This window comes from Barbus barbus (genome assembly GCF_936440315.1).
Source record: "Barbus barbus genome assembly, chromosome: 20".
In the NCBI taxonomy this organism is placed as follows: domain Eukaryota; kingdom Metazoa; phylum Chordata; class Actinopteri; order Cypriniformes; family Cyprinidae; genus Barbus; species Barbus barbus.
The window spans coordinates 2,624,569-2,645,285 of record NC_136748.1 but is presented as its reverse complement, the minus strand read 5'-3'; the positions used below and the strand labels follow the sequence as shown (position 1 = coordinate 2,645,285).

General features: G+C 36.5%; 1 protein-coding gene across 2 annotated transcripts in view; it reads left to right on the top strand.

Moving 5' to 3' along the window:
• LOC306886563 (RNA helicase aquarius-like) overlaps positions 1 to 18,922 on the top strand; it is a 56,106-nt gene extending 37,184 nt beyond the window's left edge. Inside the window, exons 27-35 of one of the 2 annotated variants that reach the window (XM_079443754.1) lie at positions 392 to 529; positions 808 to 879; positions 5,429 to 5,616; positions 6,952 to 7,123; positions 9,355 to 9,525; positions 13,471 to 13,556; positions 15,878 to 16,043; positions 17,457 to 17,570; positions 18,552 to 18,922. In XM_079443754.1, coding sequence (XP_079299880.1) covers positions 392 to 529; positions 808 to 879; positions 5,429 to 5,616; positions 6,952 to 7,123; positions 9,355 to 9,525; positions 13,471 to 13,556; positions 15,878 to 16,043; positions 17,457 to 17,570; positions 18,552 to 18,797 — 1,353 coding nt within the window. In that variant the 3' untranslated portion in view covers positions 18,798 to 18,922. The remainder of the gene's footprint in view (positions 1 to 391; positions 530 to 807; positions 880 to 5,428; positions 5,617 to 6,951; positions 7,124 to 9,354; positions 9,526 to 13,470; positions 13,557 to 15,877; positions 16,044 to 17,456; positions 17,571 to 18,551) is intronic. The other variant, XM_079443755.1, reaches the window with a different exon arrangement.
• The last annotated feature ends 1,795 nt before the right edge of the window (positions 18,923 to 20,717 follow it).

The window sequence follows — 20,717 nt, the reverse complement described above, 5'->3', positions numbered from 1 at the left end:
TTGATGGGATTAATATTAATGCAGAAGGGCATCAAATATTCATTTCCCAGTGGATGCGGTCCTGAAAATATCCAGCTGGGTTAATCTCTCTCCACTGCACAGATTGAACAGAAACAGATACTCAATATCTGTGTGTGCCGCCCATGCTGAGAGGAAACCAGAAATGCTGTTTCTGACAAATGACAGGAAGTAGAAAGAAACATGTATCACATTGATTTGCATTACAAGCTTCACAATTTCATCTTACTGTTTGGTCATATAAAATAATTGCACCAAATGGCATGTTTTTATGATTTGAGTTAAGAGGAGCTGCGTTTATGATGTTTGGTTTTTACCAGTGTTTGTGTGGTTTTGCAGTGAGGTGATAATAAACACATCTTCTCTTCTGCAGGAGTTCAGGGCATTTGAGCTGTTGCGCAGCGGATTGGACCGATCCAAATACCTGCTGGTGAAAGAGGCCAAGATCATCGCCATGACCTGCACACACGCTGCCCTCAAACGCCACGACCTGGTGGAGCTGGGCTTCAAGGTATCAGTGTCATAGAGGATGTCAGCACTTTCCCATTTATGATAATTTGATATTTTTTCAAGTTTTTTGTTTAGTTTTTTTGCTTTACTACTATTATGAAATATGTGAAATGTGTCCAAACCTTTGATGTAGTGCACATAACTACAAATGAGAATCAGTGTTTTTAACTGGTGATTTAAAATGGTCTGAATGAACTGATTCACTGAAATGAATCTTTTAGTCTACACTTAACATTAATGTTCGCTGCCTCAATATTCACACACCTGATCTTTCTCTAGTATGATAATATCCTGATGGAGGAGGCAGCTCAAATTCTGGAGATTGAGACCTTCATCCCACTGCTGCTACAGGTACAACCCTCTTTCTCCTGAAATCTTATTTGGATATATTATATTATATTTAGTGTTGTCACAATTAGCGCATTAACGCAGGCGATTAATTTTTTCAGATTAACGTGTTAAAAATATTTAACGCAGGGGCGGGGCTAAGGTTGGCCACCCCATTCACAACTGCTGCCTCGGTCACTTTTTTCTTGAAAAGGATTGCGTTTATTTAGATGCAGAACGTCTTTATGACCACATCAATGGAAGACGTTTCAGACGCGTGCTGTAACGCCGCTTCCAAGTCAAACGAGCCGTAAAAGATACTGTGCTTGTAGCGCGCGCTCTTCAAATACACGCCGGCGCATGCTGTAGCCTGTATCATTTCATATCAAACAGCGAAAGAAACTACGTGCACAATGTCGTAGTTATGCCGTCAGTTAAGGCACGAAGTTACCAAAAAGGTAACTGCCTTAAAACTGTGTGCATGCATGCAATATGTTATATATGCTTCACATTTAAGAACATGTCTCTGAATTTAAACACTGTCCTGAGGCACCCCAGCACTGTCTCCCTCATCTAAAACACCTGATTCAACTCGACTGCTCATTAGTAGAGACTTTAAGACCTGAAGTGGGTCGGAAAAGGTAAAGAGATTTGTGAGAAAATAAGCTGCGTGTCAGATCCACGTCATGTTTAGCAGCAGCAGCTTTTAAAGCAATAGCAGGCAAATAAGCTAATGACCAGCTGCTGTGATGTCTATTAATCCAAGAACAAAAGAAAAAAGAGCAAATCAATAACTTCTATAGCTTTAAGGGATTCATCTATATTTAATTTAGAATTTAGTGTTTGGTAACTATTCATTTTCTGTATATTTCTGCTGAAGGGCACAGGTATAGGTAAATATGTCATTTATTATAATGGGTTCATGTGAAGATTGTTCACTTAAATTAGAAGTTAAGTCTAATGTTAAAATTGATAGCTCTCAATTATACTGTAATGCTGAATGGCTACAGTCAATGGTTAAATATTCAGGGTAAAAAACTATTTTATAGAGACATCAGTAGTATTGAGATCAGTGATGCTTGGCCTTCAATCATACAAAAGATGCCATTTAAACAAATATTAAAAAATATACTGTCTTTATGTTTGTACATTAGATTGAATGTGAAATTATTGCAATATAAAGGTATATTTAAAAACTTTAATTTAGGTGGGATTAATTAGTAAAAAAAATTTAATCGATTGACAGCACTAATTATATTATTATATTTTTCAGGGCAAACTTTATTTCAGTCAAACAGCCGTTATTTCCAATTAAATGCAAACTAATATATAATAAATTCTAGTTAAACATTAATCAAGACATGTTTTATACACTTTCACATCCCTCAATTTTTTTCACATTTTTTTTATTTTTTATATTATAATTTGATTAAATTCAAAAGTATAATTAAAACCTCTCCATCACGTACAGTTTTTATATACAACCCCAATTCTGTTGGGACGTTTTGTAAAATGCAATAAAATCAAGAATCTGTGATTTTTGTTAATTCTCTAACTTTTATTTAATTGACAAAAGTACAAAGAAAAGATTTCCAAAGTTTTCACTGACCAACGCAAATTTTGTTTTTGGACAGAGGCAAAATAAAAGTTAAAAGGTTATAGAATATCCATGGTAAACTGATTTTGGTAATAGGTTAAGGTATCGTGTTTGGGTATAAAAGGAGCTTCTTAGTCTATGCAAATATCACTTTGTGCCAAATTTCACAAGAGGAGTGTCAAACAAATCAAAAATCACATTTTGCAATGCAGAATTGCAAAGAATTAAGGTCTTTCACCAAGTACCATACATAATATTGTGAAAAGATTCAGGAAATCTAGAGAAACCACAGTACATGTCGAGCAAGGCAGGAATAGAGCCCTGCATTTCGGCCTGGGCCTGACGGGCTCCATCATTTTTACGTCCCTGTAGCCGGGCTTCAGACCAATTTTCACGTCATAGTTCAGACGCGGGCCGGGCCTCAGGCCTGTTTTAGGCTTCTCTTTATTTTCATATTTTAGACATCCATCAATTAGTGATGAAAAAAAATTGCAGCGCTGGTGGAAACAACACGAGTCTCGACGATGTTTAGTGTCCAGCAGCAGCAGCGAGCTTGCTGTCAGCGCAGCTAAAGCTTGCCGTAAAGCCCCAGCAAAAGTAATTGCCATGAATGTGTCAGGGGAAATAGTAAGGAGATGTTTGAATTATTTACTAATAAACTTGTGTTTTCTGTGTCAGTGTTGCAAAGATGAAGATGATGATCCTGACGCGCCTTTAGAGAGAAGTGCATCTTCACGGATTATGATTATAATTAAAGACTTTTTGTTTTCGATTTGATTTAAGTAGTAATTTAAGGCTTTCTATAGATATATGACGCTTTACAGACCCTTTACAGTTCCGAATGATGTATTACTCTTACCTTTATGAGCAAAAATTATGGCGTAGGCCTATTTTAATTTGTTTCCACTGAAAAAAATGCTGTTGATTTGCGCTGGTGCCTCCATGTCCTGTGCTTTAGCTTCTACTCTCCACACAAACTGTTGGATACAGCGCACATTTATCTAGGTTTAACTTTTAAACATTGTTATATGCTTGAACAGTTTTAGTATATCTATAGATTTTATTTTAGGCAAGTTATGATGATTTGAGAAGGCTAAATTGATCAAACATGGCTATGATCAGCCTGCCGGTCTGCCGCTGGCCGCTTGGTCGTTACTTTAAGGAAGAAAAAACTTATTTAACGAACAAAATGCTCCAAACGGTTTTCTAAATTAACTTAATAAAAAAAAAAAATATATATATAATTACTTTGCCATTACATGTAAAACTGATCTGTTTTAATAGCTGAAACATGAGCCGTTTTGGGAGAAGGGGGAAAAAAGAAGGGCTCGGGTTGGACTCGGGCCAGTAATTCTGATAAGCTGTCGTACACGGGCCGGGCTAGGGCTTGAGCGTCTAGGGCCTAAATTTGAGGCCCGTGCAGGGCTCTTGGCAGGAAACCTCAGTTAAATGTGCTTGACCTTTGAGCCCTCAGACAGCATTGCATGAGAAACCGTCATGTTAAATATAGCCACATGGGCTCAGGAGTACTCTAGAAAACCACTGTCATTTACCACAGTCTGCTGCTGCATCAAGAAATGCAACTTGAATATCTGTTACTCTAGGAGAAAGCTACACATCAATTCTATGCAGCGATGCTGCTGGGTTCTCTGGGCCAGAGCTCATCTCAGATAGTCAAAAAGACAGAGATAGTGTAAGCTGTTCTCAGATGAGTCCACATTTCAACTTGTTTCCAGGAAAATGGATTTTGAGTTCTCAGTCCCAAAGACCAAAGGGACCATCCAGACTTTCATTAGCGACCGATGCAAAAGCAAACGTCTGTCATGGTATGGGGGAGCAGCAGAGCAAACAGCATGGGTGACTGGCATATGTGCGAAGGTACCATTGACATACAGAGATATATACTGTCATCAAGATGATGTCTTTGAAGACAATACCAGCTCTCATTCTGCATGTGCTACAACAGCGTGGTTTCGTAAACTCAGAGTGAATGTGCTAGACTGGCCAGCAGATCTGTCTACTATTGAAAATGTATAACCAGTCATGAAAAGGAGAATTAGACAACAACAATCACAGACTGCTGAGCTTCTGAAGACATGTTTCAAGAGAGACTGGATACAAATGTTGCTTGCAAAACTATAACAATTAGTATCCTCAATTTCCAAACAATGAAACATTGTAATTAAAAGGAAAGTTGATGTGACCGTGTTAAACATGCCTCTGTCCCTACCTTTTTGGAGTGCGTTGCAGCCATCAAAATAAAATAAAAAATCATATTTACAAAATACATTTGCGTTGGTCAGTGAAAAGAGATTGAACAAATCACAGATTCTTGATTTTATTGCATTTTACAAAATGTCCCAACTTCTCTGGAATTGGGGTTTTAATTATATAAAATATATTATAAATTATAATTTTATATAATCATAAAAGAATGAAGAATATTTTATATATATATATATATATATGTATATGTATATGTATATATGTATATGTATATGTATATGTATATATATATATATATATATATATATATAATGTACGTGTATATGTGTGTCAGCTTTAATACACTTGTCAGAATAACAAAAGCAATCAAATGTCCAAGGTTTTGTTTTAATGACAAAAAGTGTTCAATATGTATCACTTACAATCGGCAAAGGTGGAAATCACGATTAGGCATGAAATGTCTTCAGAATCATTCATACATGTGAAAATGGACCTGAAAATTGAACACACAGTTGCAATTTGTCTCGGATGAAGACAGCAATCTTTTTCTGGTAATAAAAGGATGCAGGACATCACATTACAAATGGATGTCAAAAGCAAAAATGCTACAAAATGCACATCACGTAGTGAGAGAGTGACGTGCTTGAACCAAAATTAGTAAGAATCAAGTATTGTTTCATTCAGCAAATGCGATGCATGGAGTTGTAACGTAACCTTACTGACTCAAGTGTTTCTGTCTCTGTTACGCAGAATCCAGAGGACGGCTACAGTCGACTCAAACGCTGGATTATGATTGGTGATCATCATCAGCTGCCTCCTGTCATTAAGAACATGGCCTTTCAGAAATATTCAAACATGGAGCAGTCACTTTTTACTCGTTTTGTGCGTCTGGGTGTCCCTACTGTTGACCTGGACGCCCAGGGCAGAGCACGGGCCAGGTCAGTCCATTTGTCAGACTGGAAAGATGCTAATACATACCCCTGTGATGTCATTATTGGTTTGTTTAGTGTGAAAGCTGAAAGCTGCCTCAAAAGAATCATATAGGCTTGCTTGCATTAGATGAGTTTGTTTCTTCATCAGATTTGGAGAAATGTCATTGCATCAGTGTCTCATCAATGCATCCTCTGCAGTGAATGGGTGCCGTCAGAATGAGTCCAAACAGCTGATAAAAAAACAGCACCATAAAAAAAATAATAATGGCAAAAGTACCTAACAAAATTACTAAAACATACCCTAAATTAAAAAGAACACTGTAGTGTAAGTATAAAAATAAAAGCTCATTTAAGATATTGCATGCTGTAATACTATATAAACATTCCAATAATCAGAAAAATACAAAGGAAAAAAACACACATTTTGCTTTAAAAAGTTGGTTCGTTAGATGGCTCTCTAGGGCTGCATTTACACTGCAGTTCTTGATGACCAATTCTGATTTTTTTTAGATGACGTGCTTACATTTCTTTTAAAAGTGACCCGTATCCGATGTGGGCATTTTACACTGCGCTTGTGAAACAAGCCAAAAATAGCATATATGGCATCACAAATCAATTTGAATAGTGCATTGAGTTTAATTTATTGACATGGAAATCATGTAGAAACTTTCTTAATGCAATAGTTACATCTATACATCAAAATAATTATATAGTCTAGAACAAGTTCTTCAGGACCGTGATCTTCAGCTCTGCTGAAAGCCTATATACTATATAATACTCAGGTGGTAGATCATGTTAAGCATGTCACATCGTTTCTGTTTTTTTAGTAATTAAAACCAAATGCGTTCATCAGTGATTGTATATCAAAGACAGGGACATGTTTGTGTGCATTTTATTTAGTGATTTCAATGGAACGAACGGGACTGAAGCGCTCGTCTGAGCACGAGCCGTCACTGACAGCAGCAGCACATTTCAGCGTCAGATCGCCTTTTATTAACACAAATGATCGAAATGAATACTCTGCTACTCAACTATCCGATCTGACCGCTTACACGGCAGGCGCACATGCACATCCGATTCATATCTGATTTATTTCCACATGAAATAAATGAGGCCTGAAACCGATCTGAGAATAAAGGAATCAATGTGACTTCTTCCTGCTTACATGGTCGTGGGCCATATACGATCTGTGCCACATGGGAGGAAAAAATCGGAATTGGGTCACTTGAACCATGCAGTGTAAATGCCGGCCTTGGTTTCAGAGCTGTTCTGTCCTCAGATACTCACTTTTTGATGTGAAGTGTCCTATTTTGACTCCGTCTCTGTGTGTTTGTGTGGCAGTCTGTGTAACCTGTATAACTGGCGCTATAAGCAGCTGGGGAACCTCCCTCATGTTCAGCTCCAGCCCGAGTTCCAGGCGCCGAACCCTGGATTCACCTACGACTTCCAGCTCGTTAACGTGGAGGACTTCAACGGCGTGGGTGAATCAGAACCCAACCCATACTTTTATCAGGTGAGCTCAGTTATATGACACATGCATCGCAAGCGTTTCTTCCCTGAATCATCATAAGCAAGTGTCATTTCCAAAACACCTCAGAAATCGTCATTCATTATGTGGTAGAAATTACATTTTATACATTTTTGGAAGAAATGGCAGAATCTTTTGTCCAGCAGACAAGATCTTTTGTCTTGCAAAGGCTAATTTCATAGCTAGCATTTAATTTTTCTTAAATACAAATACATAATTTCACTTTTTTATCATTTGGAAATGACACAATAACAAAAGTTATGTTCAGTTAAATATTTATTTTGATTTATGTAAGAAGAACAAGTTTTATTACAGTAAACATTTAAATCTGTATATTTTAACAATTAAGTGTAGAAACAATTAAAATTTGATATAAAAAAACTACTTTTGTGCTTAAATGTATATAAAACCCAGTTTTTATTTGAGTGTTATACATTTTTTTTTTATTTAATAATTTAGTTAAATATTTTGATTATTAATTATTCACTTTAATCATTTGATTTAGTTTGTTTGTTTTTGGCCTAAATGGAAAAGTAAAATAAAACAAAAAACATTTTAGTGCATCACTTGTTATTTCTCATAATATGTATATACAGTACAATTGAAATCACACCATAAATATTTCACTCTTTGTTAATTCTCTGGTTAATAATATTGTTATGATGGATTTCCTTAGTCTGCAATTGACAGTTTGGATCTGGAACAAAAGAATGAAAAACTAAATCTTTATATAATGGTAAAATTGCAAAGATTTAATTTTTCAATATGATCCTCATAAACCAAAAAAGTAACATCCTCTTATGTTAAGTTGAGGAAAGACGATCATGACGTGGATTTTTGAGAGTCCTGGCAGGTTTGTGTTGAAGCTCCTGAAACTCGGCATTGTTCGTAAGTGATGAGCGTACGGCATTCGGTGTGTAAGTCACATGAGCCCCGCTACTGTTTACTGGGGTCCTGGAGGGAATTGTCCTCATTACAGTATCCATGCCAACACACACACACACACACACACACACGTGGCTCTAATGGTCCGTATGAATTAGCCTCTCACAGAGCAATAGGAAGGACATTGTTTGCGCAGTCAGTGCTTGCAGCCGCTGAAGAAACGTCTCTTATTAGTAGGTTTGTACCCTTATTAGTGTCCTACTGGAGCTGTTGCCATGTCAGCAGTGCTCTGTTAGATAGTTTAAGTTCAGAGCTGTTCCACCTACAAATTCAACCCACAGGTTTAGCCTTTTTTTTAAATTAGGTCAAGAGAAGAGTTAAATTTAGTTTTGCTTAATTGTTTTAGATTATTTGTTATACTTCACAATTGGTAAAGATTGACACTTTAAATGCATGCTTTTATATAAAGCATTACACCATCAAACACTGGTATGGTATTGCATAATGATCAAAGATTTAGTCAAATTGGAAAGTAGTTAGAAATTAGACTTGCATGTTCCTGTTTGGCTTTTCCAGTTTTATTATTCCTGTAGTAAAATTTTTCTAAACTAAGTAACGGTTTTATTGCAATTGTAAGAGTTTTTTTGAAAATAAAGCGCTAAATCTTACATCAGGACATCAACTTCACTTATTTTCCTTTAAGTGTGATATTGTGGTAAAGGAAAGCTAATATGTAATCTAATACTAATTTGTTTTAGTTTTTTTGTTTTTTTTTACATCTGATGGGATGAAAATATGCTGCATGGCAGCAATGAACTATTTAAAGCACATGATCTGTTAAGCTTTGTATAGTGTTTTTTAAAGGTTTTTAAACAAAAAAGAGTTCAGTGTTTCATTATTACATTATAAACCTGTTCAGAATTCACATCTGAACATTTATTAGAGCAATACTAAACGCACATATGCTGAACGCGCATGGTTTCAGGTGCTAATTCAAATACAGCTGTTTATGTAAATGTCCTTATTACATTCTCTTTATACTGCAGTTAAATCAAAACATCAGCTGGTAGTTGCAATATTGATGTGCTGTCCTGTAAAAGTGCATGGGATTCCTGAAGCAGCTTACTCTGATAATCAGTAACGTTAACTAAGATCAGTCAGTCTAGTCTGTTTAATGATCTTTCGTTCTTCACTTGCTTTCTGTTTGATTTCTCTTGAGCTCTAAACAAAAAAACACTTTGATTTTTGTAATATTGTAAAAATTGTCAGCAGTGACATGGTCTGGTGAGAGATGCTGAGTGCATGTGACCTGTGTATGTGTGTGTTTGCAGAATCTGGCGGAGGCCGAGTATGCGGTGGCGCTGTACATGTACATGCGTCTGCTGGGATATCCTGCTGAACGCATCAGCATACTGACCACCTACAACGGCCAGAAACACCTGATACGAGACGTCATCAACCAGAGATGTGCCGGCAACTCCTTCTTCCAACAGCCCAATAAAGTAAGAGCAGCTGAAACGATGATTTCAAGCTTTATCTTCAGTTTAACCCTCAGACCCTCGATGCTGATGTGTGTCTCTGTGCATGGCCGAGTGAACTGCATTAATGTGTGTGAACAGCTTGTCCTGTGCTTGTTTTCTTCTGCCCAGCGTTCACTGTTTTGCCTCTCTTGCAGCAGTGGACAGGTTTGCTGGAGCTTGTTGTTGAGGGTGATTTGCAGACGGACTCACTAAAGCGTGTAAAGGTCCTACTGGCTGCTAACATTCTGTCAGAATTGTACAACAGTGCAAATTGATCCCGCGGTGGCTTCTGTTAGCCATTTCATTAGAGTCATGACTGAGTATAAACCAAATAGACGACTGCTGTTTGCACAGACATTTAGTTTATGAGCATTCAAGACTGCAGAACAACTATCTTATTGCCTCTAGGAGACGTAATGAAGACAATTCTCTGTGGTTCACTGGAAGAGACTGGAGTCATCATTTACTTTGTGGAACACAAATGAGAAAATTTAACAGTGCTGAGCTGCTCTTCATACAGTGGAAGTTAATGGGGCCATAAAATTTGTCCATGATCAATTTCAGAGGTCATATGATTAATTTGTTTGAGCCTGGTATCGTAGGTCTCCTAACATCTCCTTATGTTTTCAATTGATTAAAAAAAAGTCACGAGTTTGTAGTGACCAGTGGTATTTTTACGTGAGTACATTTGTCAAATATCTGTACTTTATCAGTGTTTTTATTTTGGTAAACTTTTACTTTGTTGCACTTTTGACTCCACAGCATGTCAGTATCGTGAAGAAATCAACTCTGAGAAGCTTTAGTGATGTCGAGATCATGAACCAGCTCATTATTTTCAGTAAACCTGTTGAATCGCATGATTCATGATTCATTCGTGAATTAGACCGTTTCGATTGCAGCTGTTCTCTAGTCAACAGCTCGCTGATTCAATCTGATCAGAGTGAGTTCAGTGAATCGTTCATGACCGACTCGAAATCAACCAAGAGCTGATGGCGTGAAAAGTTTATAGTGCAGAGTTTAGTATTAATTATTGTAAATGAAAATCATATTTAGGTCTTGACTGTCAGTTATTTGTGAAATAAACCTGCTGTAAAAAGGGCAGATCAATACATATCCAATGTTTTCAATATCTTTGAAGGTATTTGTGTTTTTGTATTTTTATGTGATTTGTCTGCTTTGTGCACCACTAGTTATAACAAATAAGGGTGAGTAGAATTTCATAAAATCTTATATATATATATATATATATATATATATATATACATACATACATACATACATATACAGGCTAAACGCAACTTTTTGGTAGCCAGCATACTTTAAATGATCTTCCTTTGTGTTCAACAGAAGAATGAAAATCATACAGGTTTGAAGTAACATGAGTGAATGACAATTGTAATTTTTGGCTGAACTTTAAGATATGAAAGGTATTTTGATAAATCAGTGTCAGTCTCTCCTAAAGAATGCAGCTGATTAATTCTAATAGCATAGTGTATAAGGCCTGTATCAGACTCGTTTTCCTTTGCAGGGTTAAACTGGTTGCTCTGCTGAAGATGAGTTAGGCTCAGTCCCTTGTTAGCATTTAACATTTCTTCATTACAGAAATGGGCCAGTCTCGCTTGAGTATGCAGGTCATGTATTGAGCAGAGCACGTGTCCGCACTCCTCGAGACTCGCTGATGAATTTCACATCGGACACCATCTGCTGAGAGGCAGAGATCCAGCCACCGAGACCGAGGAAGAGCAGAATGATAATGAGACACCAGCCTGTGTTAACACGCGGCCACAGGAAATCAAACGCTAGGCTGTCTCTGCGTTCTGCTGTAATGTCATGAGCAGATCCAGACGGACTGCTGGGCTGGTTTTGGGGAGAATTCTGTGGAGTGGCTGTGAACATAGTCATATGAGCTGAAACAGTCAGGAATACTGTGCTTTACAACTGCTTTCTGTGCTGCACAAAATCAGGCTTTGTGTTCAGTTTTAACCAAATGCACAGTGTAGGTCTGACACATTTCAACATGTTTTCAGTGCTTGACAAGCCAATACTTCAGTGACTAGCAGATGTTGCTGTTAATTGGTTCTGTCTAGCTATTTAAGCAAATGTTTTGTTTTTTTGCAAGCTTATGCTCTGTTTACCCGTGTATGTTTCCCTTCAGTAATTTTGGACAAACATTGCGTCTACTTTTTGGAATGACCTCCCAAATCAATCCGAGCAGATGAGTCCTTAGCCATCTTCAAGAATCGGCTAAAAAACACTCTTCCATCTTTATTTGACCCTCTAACTCTAGCACTAATTATATTTGATCTATTTGTTTTCTTAAAAAAAAAAAAAAGCACTTGACCCTCTTTCACTTGCACTCCATTCTATTTCTGTTCTAACTACTTGTTTTCTTTAAAAAGAAAAATACCTCTAAAACTAACATTTTCTATTCTTTTGACTTATTTTTATTTTAAACACTTATTTTTATTTTTAAACACACCTCTAACACTGGCGTTCCTATTCTTATTCTATTCTATCTACTTGTTTTCCTTTTTATTTATAATACCAATGACCCTCTAACACTAGCGTTCTCTATTCTGTTTCTATTCTTTTGACTTATTTTATTTAAAAAAATTACCCTCTAAAACTGGCGTTCCCTATTATTTTTCTATTATATCTACTTGTTTTCCTTTTATTTTATATAAAAAAACCTTGCTATGTGTACTGCGTTAGACTAACCAAGACTTGTTACAGCACTTAAAGTCACTGCACACTGAGTCCGAAATATTTGCACGTTAAAAAATAAATACAGTCACGTTTGCACACTGCCTCCGAAACTTTCGTCCATCCAAAAAAATTTGGATCAGGTTTGATTTTCTGCGTTTTTCGCATCCGTAGCATGCATTTTGATAGGAAAGGATGGGGAAAACAGAAAAGCGCATGCGAAAATTTCGGACTCAGTGTACAATGACCTTTAGGCTACGTATTTTTCTATTGTCCTCATTTGGAAGTCGCTTTGAATAAAAGTGTCTGATTAATGACTAAATGTAAATGCACTTTATATCGCTAGCCCTCTGAATAAAGACAGCAGCTCACTTTCCATTCCTAGTCATGGTATCGTCTCAAAATTGTACAATATTACACCATTTAGCATTAGTCTTGTTTGTTTTAAATAGTCGAATCAAATGGAGAAAATCAAATATTAACTTCCTTCCATCTTGACATTATTGCTGTCACTGATTTCCAAGTAGAAAAGTGTTCATGTAGAACAGGCGTTCTCAATCCTGGTCCTCGAGGGCCACTGTCCTGCAAATCTTAGCTCCAAGCCTAATCAAACACACCTGAGCCAGCTAATTAAGTTGTTCAGGATTACTAGTAAGCTACAAGCAGGTGAGTTTGATCAAGGTTGGAGCAAACTCTGCAGGACAGTGGCCCTCCAGGACCAGGGTTGAGAACCCCTGATGTAGGACGTTATCCACAGATCCAGTTTCAGCTGAAGAGGCCCAAAAGCGCTGTGATTTAAAGAAAGATTTTAGTACTTGAAGATACGAGTGAATATATGAAATGAAAGAACTTATCTGACTAGTGCTTGAAATGTTGCTGAGTTTGAGTGATTTTTCTCGTCATGGGGTTGATGATATGTGATGATTTAGTCAGAGTTTGAGTTTCTGAGCTAAAGGAAGAGTCCTGTTGACTTGATCACACTCTGAGATGCACACGATCTCTCCTTTGACACTCAGATGTGAATGAGAGTTTCGTTCATCATGCCTTCAACAAGATGAGGTGACAGTCCATAACTTCAGAAGTCTACATCTGATCAGACAGTAGTGTCCAAATCTAACTAATACTAAACCAATGCAGAGAATGCTCTTCAGTTCAAATAAACCCTCATTAAACTGGAAAGAGCCACTGAGTTGCTTGTATAACAGACTGGCCTTTGTCTTGTAGGTGACCACAGTGGACAGGTTCCAGGGTCAACAGAACGATTACATCATCCTCTCGCTGGTCCGCACCAGAGCCGTAGGACATTTGAGGTGAGCGCTTCCTGTGGATATTTAATTATTAGAAAATCACTTTAAAATTACAAATGTGACTTATTTAAAACCTTCTAATTCTGGTTTAAAAATGTGGTTAAATGTAGCAGAATCAGTGTTATTTTGCTATCATTCAGATACTTTTTTTTATATAGTAATGTTGTTGTATTTTTTGTCCTTTTTATTAGTTTGTTGTTTTTAAATGTCAATATTCATTTTTATTTCAGTTTTGATAAATTAAACTAAATGAGATTGAGATGGGAATCACTATTTTATTTCATAAAATTTTAGTTTATGAAAATGTTTTTATGGTTTTACTTAACTTCAATAACCATGAACAAAACAAATCACTTTTTAAATCGACTAAGGCATGTTTAAAGTTATTGTTTAAAATATTAGCTACACAACAATTAAATAATTCATAAATTAAATTAATTTCTAAAATGTTACCTTTTTTAAAATCTAAATATTAACTGAAATAAAATGTTAAATTGAATGTTTTTTTTTTCTTATTTCGGCTAGTTTAAATGTCTCGTTTTCGTTCACACGATTTTCAAAGTCATTGGATCACCATTGTTTTCACACTACACGACTATCTGGGGCAGCATTCAGTCGCTGCTGCGTTCACATTGCATGATGGATCGGCGACAGGAGGTTACACACTGCATGACTTTACAATAGGACAATTATTATTTAGTCATTTAGCAGATGCTTTTATCCAAAGCGACTTACAAATGAGGACAATGGAGGCAATCAAAACCAACAAAAGTGCAACAACATGCAAGTGCTATGACAAGTCTCGGTTAGCCTAACGCAGTACACACACTTTTTATTTTTATAAAGAAAACGAGTAGATAGAATATAGAAAAAAGAAACCTAGTGTTTTTTTTGTTTTTTTTTTATAAGAAACAAGTAGATAGAATAGAAAAAATAAAGCTAGTGTTAGTTTTACAAGAAAAGCTAGCAGTTAGAGAATAAATATGCATTGTTTGAATTGTTTTTTTGTTTTTTTTTAATAAAAAGACAGATAGATAAAAATAGAGTTAGAATAGAGAGAGCTAGAGTTAGAGGGTCAAATAAAGATGGAAGAGATGTGTTTTTAGCCGTTTCTTGAAGATGGGTAAGGATTCAGCTGCTGGGATTGAGTTGGGCAGGTGATTCCACCAGATGGGAACAGTTCATGTAAAAGTCTGTGAAAGTGATTTTGTGCCTCTTTGGGATGAACAATAATGCGTCGTTCACATGCAGAACGCAAGCTTCTAGAGGCACATAAGTCTGAAGAACTGAATTTAGGTAAAGGGGTGCAGAGTCAGAGGTGGTTCTGTAGGCAAACATTAATGCCTTGAATTTAATGCAGCCAAAAGCACACGAGAAGTGATGAGGAAATAACGCAAGATCAGCTGATATTATGGTCTATAAGTCCTCCCCGAACACACAATAATTAACAAAGATGACTTAAACATTTAACAATACTTCTGCTGGGAAATTTTTATATACACAAATCTAAAAGTAGCCTACTGTTGTGCATTTTATGAGTTTATTTTTTATAGCCTATAAAAGCCCTCTAAGTGATAAAAAAAAAATTCAATAAATCTTTTGTCCTTTATAGAAGAATGTTATTTACAGGAAAAACCCTAGCCTCTTCATCTTCATGTAGCCTACCTGTTCTGTGTATTGTAATGCAAAAATGTAGGCATGTTGTTTGTAAATGGTTAGCTTTGTAAAAAAAAAAAAAAAAAAGTCCCCCCCAAACTTCCCGCTGCCCTGTATCTTGCTCTTTCATTGGCTGTAGGTCATCGCCGATGTATTTTTCAGTCAGAACTCATTCACACAGCAGGTTTGTGAATCGCCAACAGCTCCAGATATTTAGCATGCCAAATATTTTACGGCCGTCGGCGACGCATCTGCGATTCCCTCAGATCGCGTCTTTAATCATTCACTCGCATGAACGAGCACCGATTTGCCTTTCGATTTCGGGCATTTGTCTGCGATTTTATCAACCTGTCGGCGAATGAAAAATCGGGCTAAAATCGTTCAGTGAGAACTTAGTTCACTTAGTTAAAGTTCAAGGACTACAATATATAAAACTAAAATAAAGATAACAAAATAATAATAATAAATTCTATATTGACATGTTAAAACAAAAATGATAAAATGACAAACTTTAAAGTGTAAACACACAATATAAAAGTCAAATCAAATTCAAAATATTAATAAAAACGACAATTATGTTAAAATAACACTGATCCACTGATCTGATTGTGAACAATGTTCTAGGAAGTAACTGATGTTTTCTGTCTCCCTCCTTCCTCTTTAATCAGAGACGTGCGGCGTCTGGTTGTGGCTATGTCTCGTGCGAGGCTCGGCCTCTACATATTTGCTCGAGTGTCTCTTTTCCAGAACTGCTATGAGCTGACGCCAGCCTTTAGCCAGCTGACCGCCCGACCTCTGCAGCTGCACATCCGGCCCCAGGAATACTATCGCTCTGTGAGTACAGCCGGCACGCCACTTCTCAAGATGGCTCGCCTCGTGTCTGGGCTCTCGGCTTGCTGGACAAATTGGGATTTTTGCAATCGTTTCAAAAATCAATCAGTTGCAGTAGAGTATATTAGTCCTCCCAGAGAAAAATGTAAAAAAAAGCATATTTTCAAACAGCTTTTGCAAACACCCTTACACTCATCTTGCACTTCTTATTCTTATTATTTTATCTGGGGTTTGACTATAAAGAGCTAATATGTGGTGAAAACTTGAGTTTAGCTTCACCGTATCGATTGAAATCCAAAATTTCTCCATCTCGTAAAAGCCCTACCAGTATTTGCTGGTGTTGTACCTTGTTGACTGTCTATTTTGGAAATGGAAAAAGTGATCGAGAAATATTCAACTACCCAGTTTTTTTTTTGCATCTAGTTATATTTTAAGTTTGCTGCTAAATATACATAAATATACAAATATTTAAGGATTTTGACAGCATAGCGAAGCGATTGCGTCATCTGTGGTGCTTGAGTTTGTGGTCCTTACAAAGCTCTTTTGAGGTTTGTTCACCATGACTTGCTGATTGTTGTGATTTTTCTGTACAGCATTCTGGGTAATGTAGTATTTCAGCTGTTAAACAATGATTTAAAATTAAGTTGAGAATCCATACTAGGGCTGTCGCAATGATTATTTATGTAATTGTTCTATTATTTTGCTGATTTATCAATTAATCTGATCTTTTTTTTTGTGATAATGAAAATGGACCTAAGCGAATTATACTTATAATTGACTTAAAATACATATACAATAGCAATAAGGCAATGATAATCATATGTTTTTTTTTTTTTTACTAAACAGTTAAAATGCATACTAAAATAATAATATAGCTGATAATAAACCTGCAGCACATATATTCACAATGGCAGTATGCTTTATTATGACTTTTAAATGGTTTTAATATTTCGTGCAGCCTTAGAAAATTGACTAATAATGCTTTTCATGGATTGTCTTTAGTGGAATGTGCCACTCCCGGTATTTTGCCGATTTAATCGAGGAATCATAACAGCCCTAGTCTGTACTGATAGCTTCAACAAAAACGCATACAATCAATGAACAACTACAAAGCTCACAGTATGTCTGTATCGATAGTATTGTATAGATGCCATCTAACTAAGACATAGTGTCTCCTGCAGCTTTATAAGACGAGTAGCTGAAGCTATTTGTGTTTGAGACATCTGTTTTTGTGAATTTAATCTTTATATCATCACTAGGTTTGAATTATATCAGTCAGTTTTCTCTGTCTCTCTCAGGAAAAAACATATATGTTGGCACGTTGTTTTAAATTTGAGTCTTGTGACCGAGCGAAAGAGCATTTTAATTTCCTGGAAAACTGTGTTGAAGCCTCTCTCTCTCTCTCCCTCCATCCAGACGGAGGAGCGATCCGCCCAGCCTGATCAGGTGGTCAAGGACATGCCGGAGATGGCTAACCTGGTTTACAACATGTACATGCACATGATTCAGAGCATGCAGCAGCACAGACAAGTAAGTGTGCTCATGTTTGCAGAGACGTTTCTGACGTATAATGCACATGTGAGGAACGATCCTTGAATAGAGCACAAATTGGTGACACATACTCTCTTGTATATGACCATAAATGATCCAGTGTTTTGCAGAGTGATTCAGTCTTTTTAGATTTTATATGTTTGATTTTATCTGTTTTAATCTCAATGCCGTAAAATGTTCTGCCATGAACAAAGCAAGGTCCTGATGGGTCCTTTTGGGTTTTGAGCCCGGTTTGGGTCAGTTTTTGTACAGTGTAACTCAATTTTCAGTTGGCAGTTTATAAATTAAATTGTTGTAAATATTTTGTTTTGATTTTAACGGAACTCATGTCAGAGGCAGAGCAAGTTATTTGCCATTCTGACATTGAATTTCCATTCACATGATTTGTGCAAATGCAGTAATGCATAACTGAAGGGAACTGACTTTAAAGACGGTTTAACTGCATTTTGCGTGCTGTATGATGCCCAGTAAAGTAGTGCTTCTAACTTTGTGTAAAGAACTGACTGGGGTAACCGCTGTATTTCTTACTGCCAGAGAATGAAATTGCATTTTCATTCAGCCCATCTGCTGTTTTTGTTCTAACCAATTAAATGTATAACACAAATAGTCATTGATTATGCTTAAATATGTGGTTTATATAAACTTTTTATTTGTCATTTTCTGTTAATTGCACTGTAAGGTTGTTTCAAAATACACTAATTTTAGGGTTTAGAATGTTAATATAGACGATGGTGTTGTTTCAAAGCAGTAAATGAGGAAAACAAACTACTAAAATTGAATTATGTTTTATTAAGAGGACAAAATATTACAGATGCGCACTGCAAGTTAACAATGATATGCTGAAAAATGAAGATGCATTGTAACTCAAAGGAACCTTTCTTTCAAACGGTGCAGTGTCTGATTCTCACGTTATGTTTGATTCACGACATACTGATTGATTTACTGCTTCTCTTTCTGCAGCAGCAGCAGCTCCTGGATCCTCCTCGTCAGCGGCTGAATTCAGAGGAGCCCATGGAGGCCGTTGAAGAGGGTCCTGAGACTCAGAGTCGGAGTGAAGAGCAGCAGCCGACGGCCGCTGAGAAAGAGGAGGAACAGACGAAGACTGAGGACCAGAAGGATGAGGAAGAGCAGGATCATACTAAAATGCCTGAACACCCAGGCAGAGACAGCGACAGCGGCGACAGTGATGAGGAAGGAGAGGCCTAGAGAACCTCATTCACCTACAGATGTTTTTGTTAGATTATTACCGTTTACGAACATTGAGTGTTGAATGTTCATTCATCTTTTGTAAGAGGACTTTTGTAATAAAAATTAATTAAAAATGCACTCTATAAGTCATGCCTTTTTATTTGTTTATCTGACACCATATTCTTCCCCTAAAAATCTGGTTTTGTATCCCAATAGTTTTCCATTCGACGCCGTCATTCAAATGTCATTTTAATATTGTTGAAATATTGTAATATTTTGAATTAGATCTTTTTATGTTTGTTTTACTTATAAACTATATGTAAAAAAATTACTTTACAAGAAATTATTTGAATAAATTTCACTTAAATTGAGAAATGTTGCCTTAGCAACTACCTGAAATATAATTAGTTTACATTTCAATTTTATTTGCTTTAATGTTTAAGTAATTTTTTTTTTTTTTAGCACTTTAACAAATGAGATTTATTTTTTATTTTTGAATGGTTTTAGTTTTAGATGATGGTAATATCCCTGTTCTGTAAACGGTGAACTTGAGCACATATCTGAGTGTAGATCACATGAATGTGTTGGTTGTGTAACTCGTGAAAGACGTCTTTCTCCAGCTGTCCTGAGCGCTGCCAGAGCTGTGACTGACTGCTGGAAACTCAGCTTCATCGGGGTCTCTGTCGTCTGTCAGCAGGAACTCCAGGAAACATTAACATCTTTCAAGAAGAATTTATTACGCAACTCAACAGTCGCTCCCAGTAAGTGCTTTCATTTACATCAGTTCAAGACTAGCAGTGTTTGGTCAGTAACACAACAGGATGAGCTAAATGTGATTTAATGCAGATTTAAAGAGTGTTTTATATGTAGTTTCATCAGCTTGCAGAATGGTTTTTGTAAATGGTCTCATTAATAGCAGGACATTTGAAACAAAAGCACACAAGATTGCGCCACTCCAGAGCAGAATGTACCGACACAGCAGCATGAGACTGATGGTGTGATTTCCTCAATCCAGCCGTGGCTTTTACTGTCAGTTATTGTAGTAGACAGACCGCACGCTGATCACATGCCTTCTGGTTTGTCAATGTTGTCCTTTTATGAACTTAAAAAAAATACCATTAAACCTACCTATCAGTGCATAAAAGTCAAAGTAAATCAAAATACTTTCATAATTAATGTTTTTTTTTTGTCCTGTTGCCCACATTTTCAATGGCATTGCTGTAAAAAAAATAGTGTAAAAACGGCTTTACTGTATTAAATATCCAAATGAGTGGGGTAAGATGTGCCACTTTTTGCTCCGTTGTTAAAGCGAAGAGAAATCACATGAAGGTAAAACTTTTGCACCTAAATATATTTCCGTGTCTGTAATCAAGTGAAATGATTCTCAAAGTTTGCTGCAAATTAATGACAAAAAAAAAAAAAAAATCAATGGGAAAAAAAGTTCAAACAAAGCAATGCATTGTAAACACTTTAAAATAAGATTCAACTTGAATGAACAGTAAAACATGCTTCTGCAGTATTTATTAATCTGTTAGTTAATTTCAACATTTATTAACATTTTTAATTGTATAACTTAATGCACTGTGAACTAACAACTATTTTCATTTAACAAATGAACAGATGAAATACTGCATTATTGTTGCACTTGCTCACCATCAGTGTTGCAGGGAATGTTGTAGTTCCTGATCATTCCTTTTGAAAGCTGGTTTCTCCATCCAGCGCTCTGTCAGATGCTCTGAAGGAATTTGGCCTATTCAAAGAGATTTACATCCAGATATACTCAATCTCAGGCCATCTAATTTGACGTTTGTTTCTTCATCAGATTTGTAGAAATGTGTCTCTGCATCAGTGTCTCAGCAATGGATGCTCTGCAGTGAATGGGTGCCGTCAGAATGAGAGTCCAAACACATCACAATAATACACACCACTCCAGTCCAT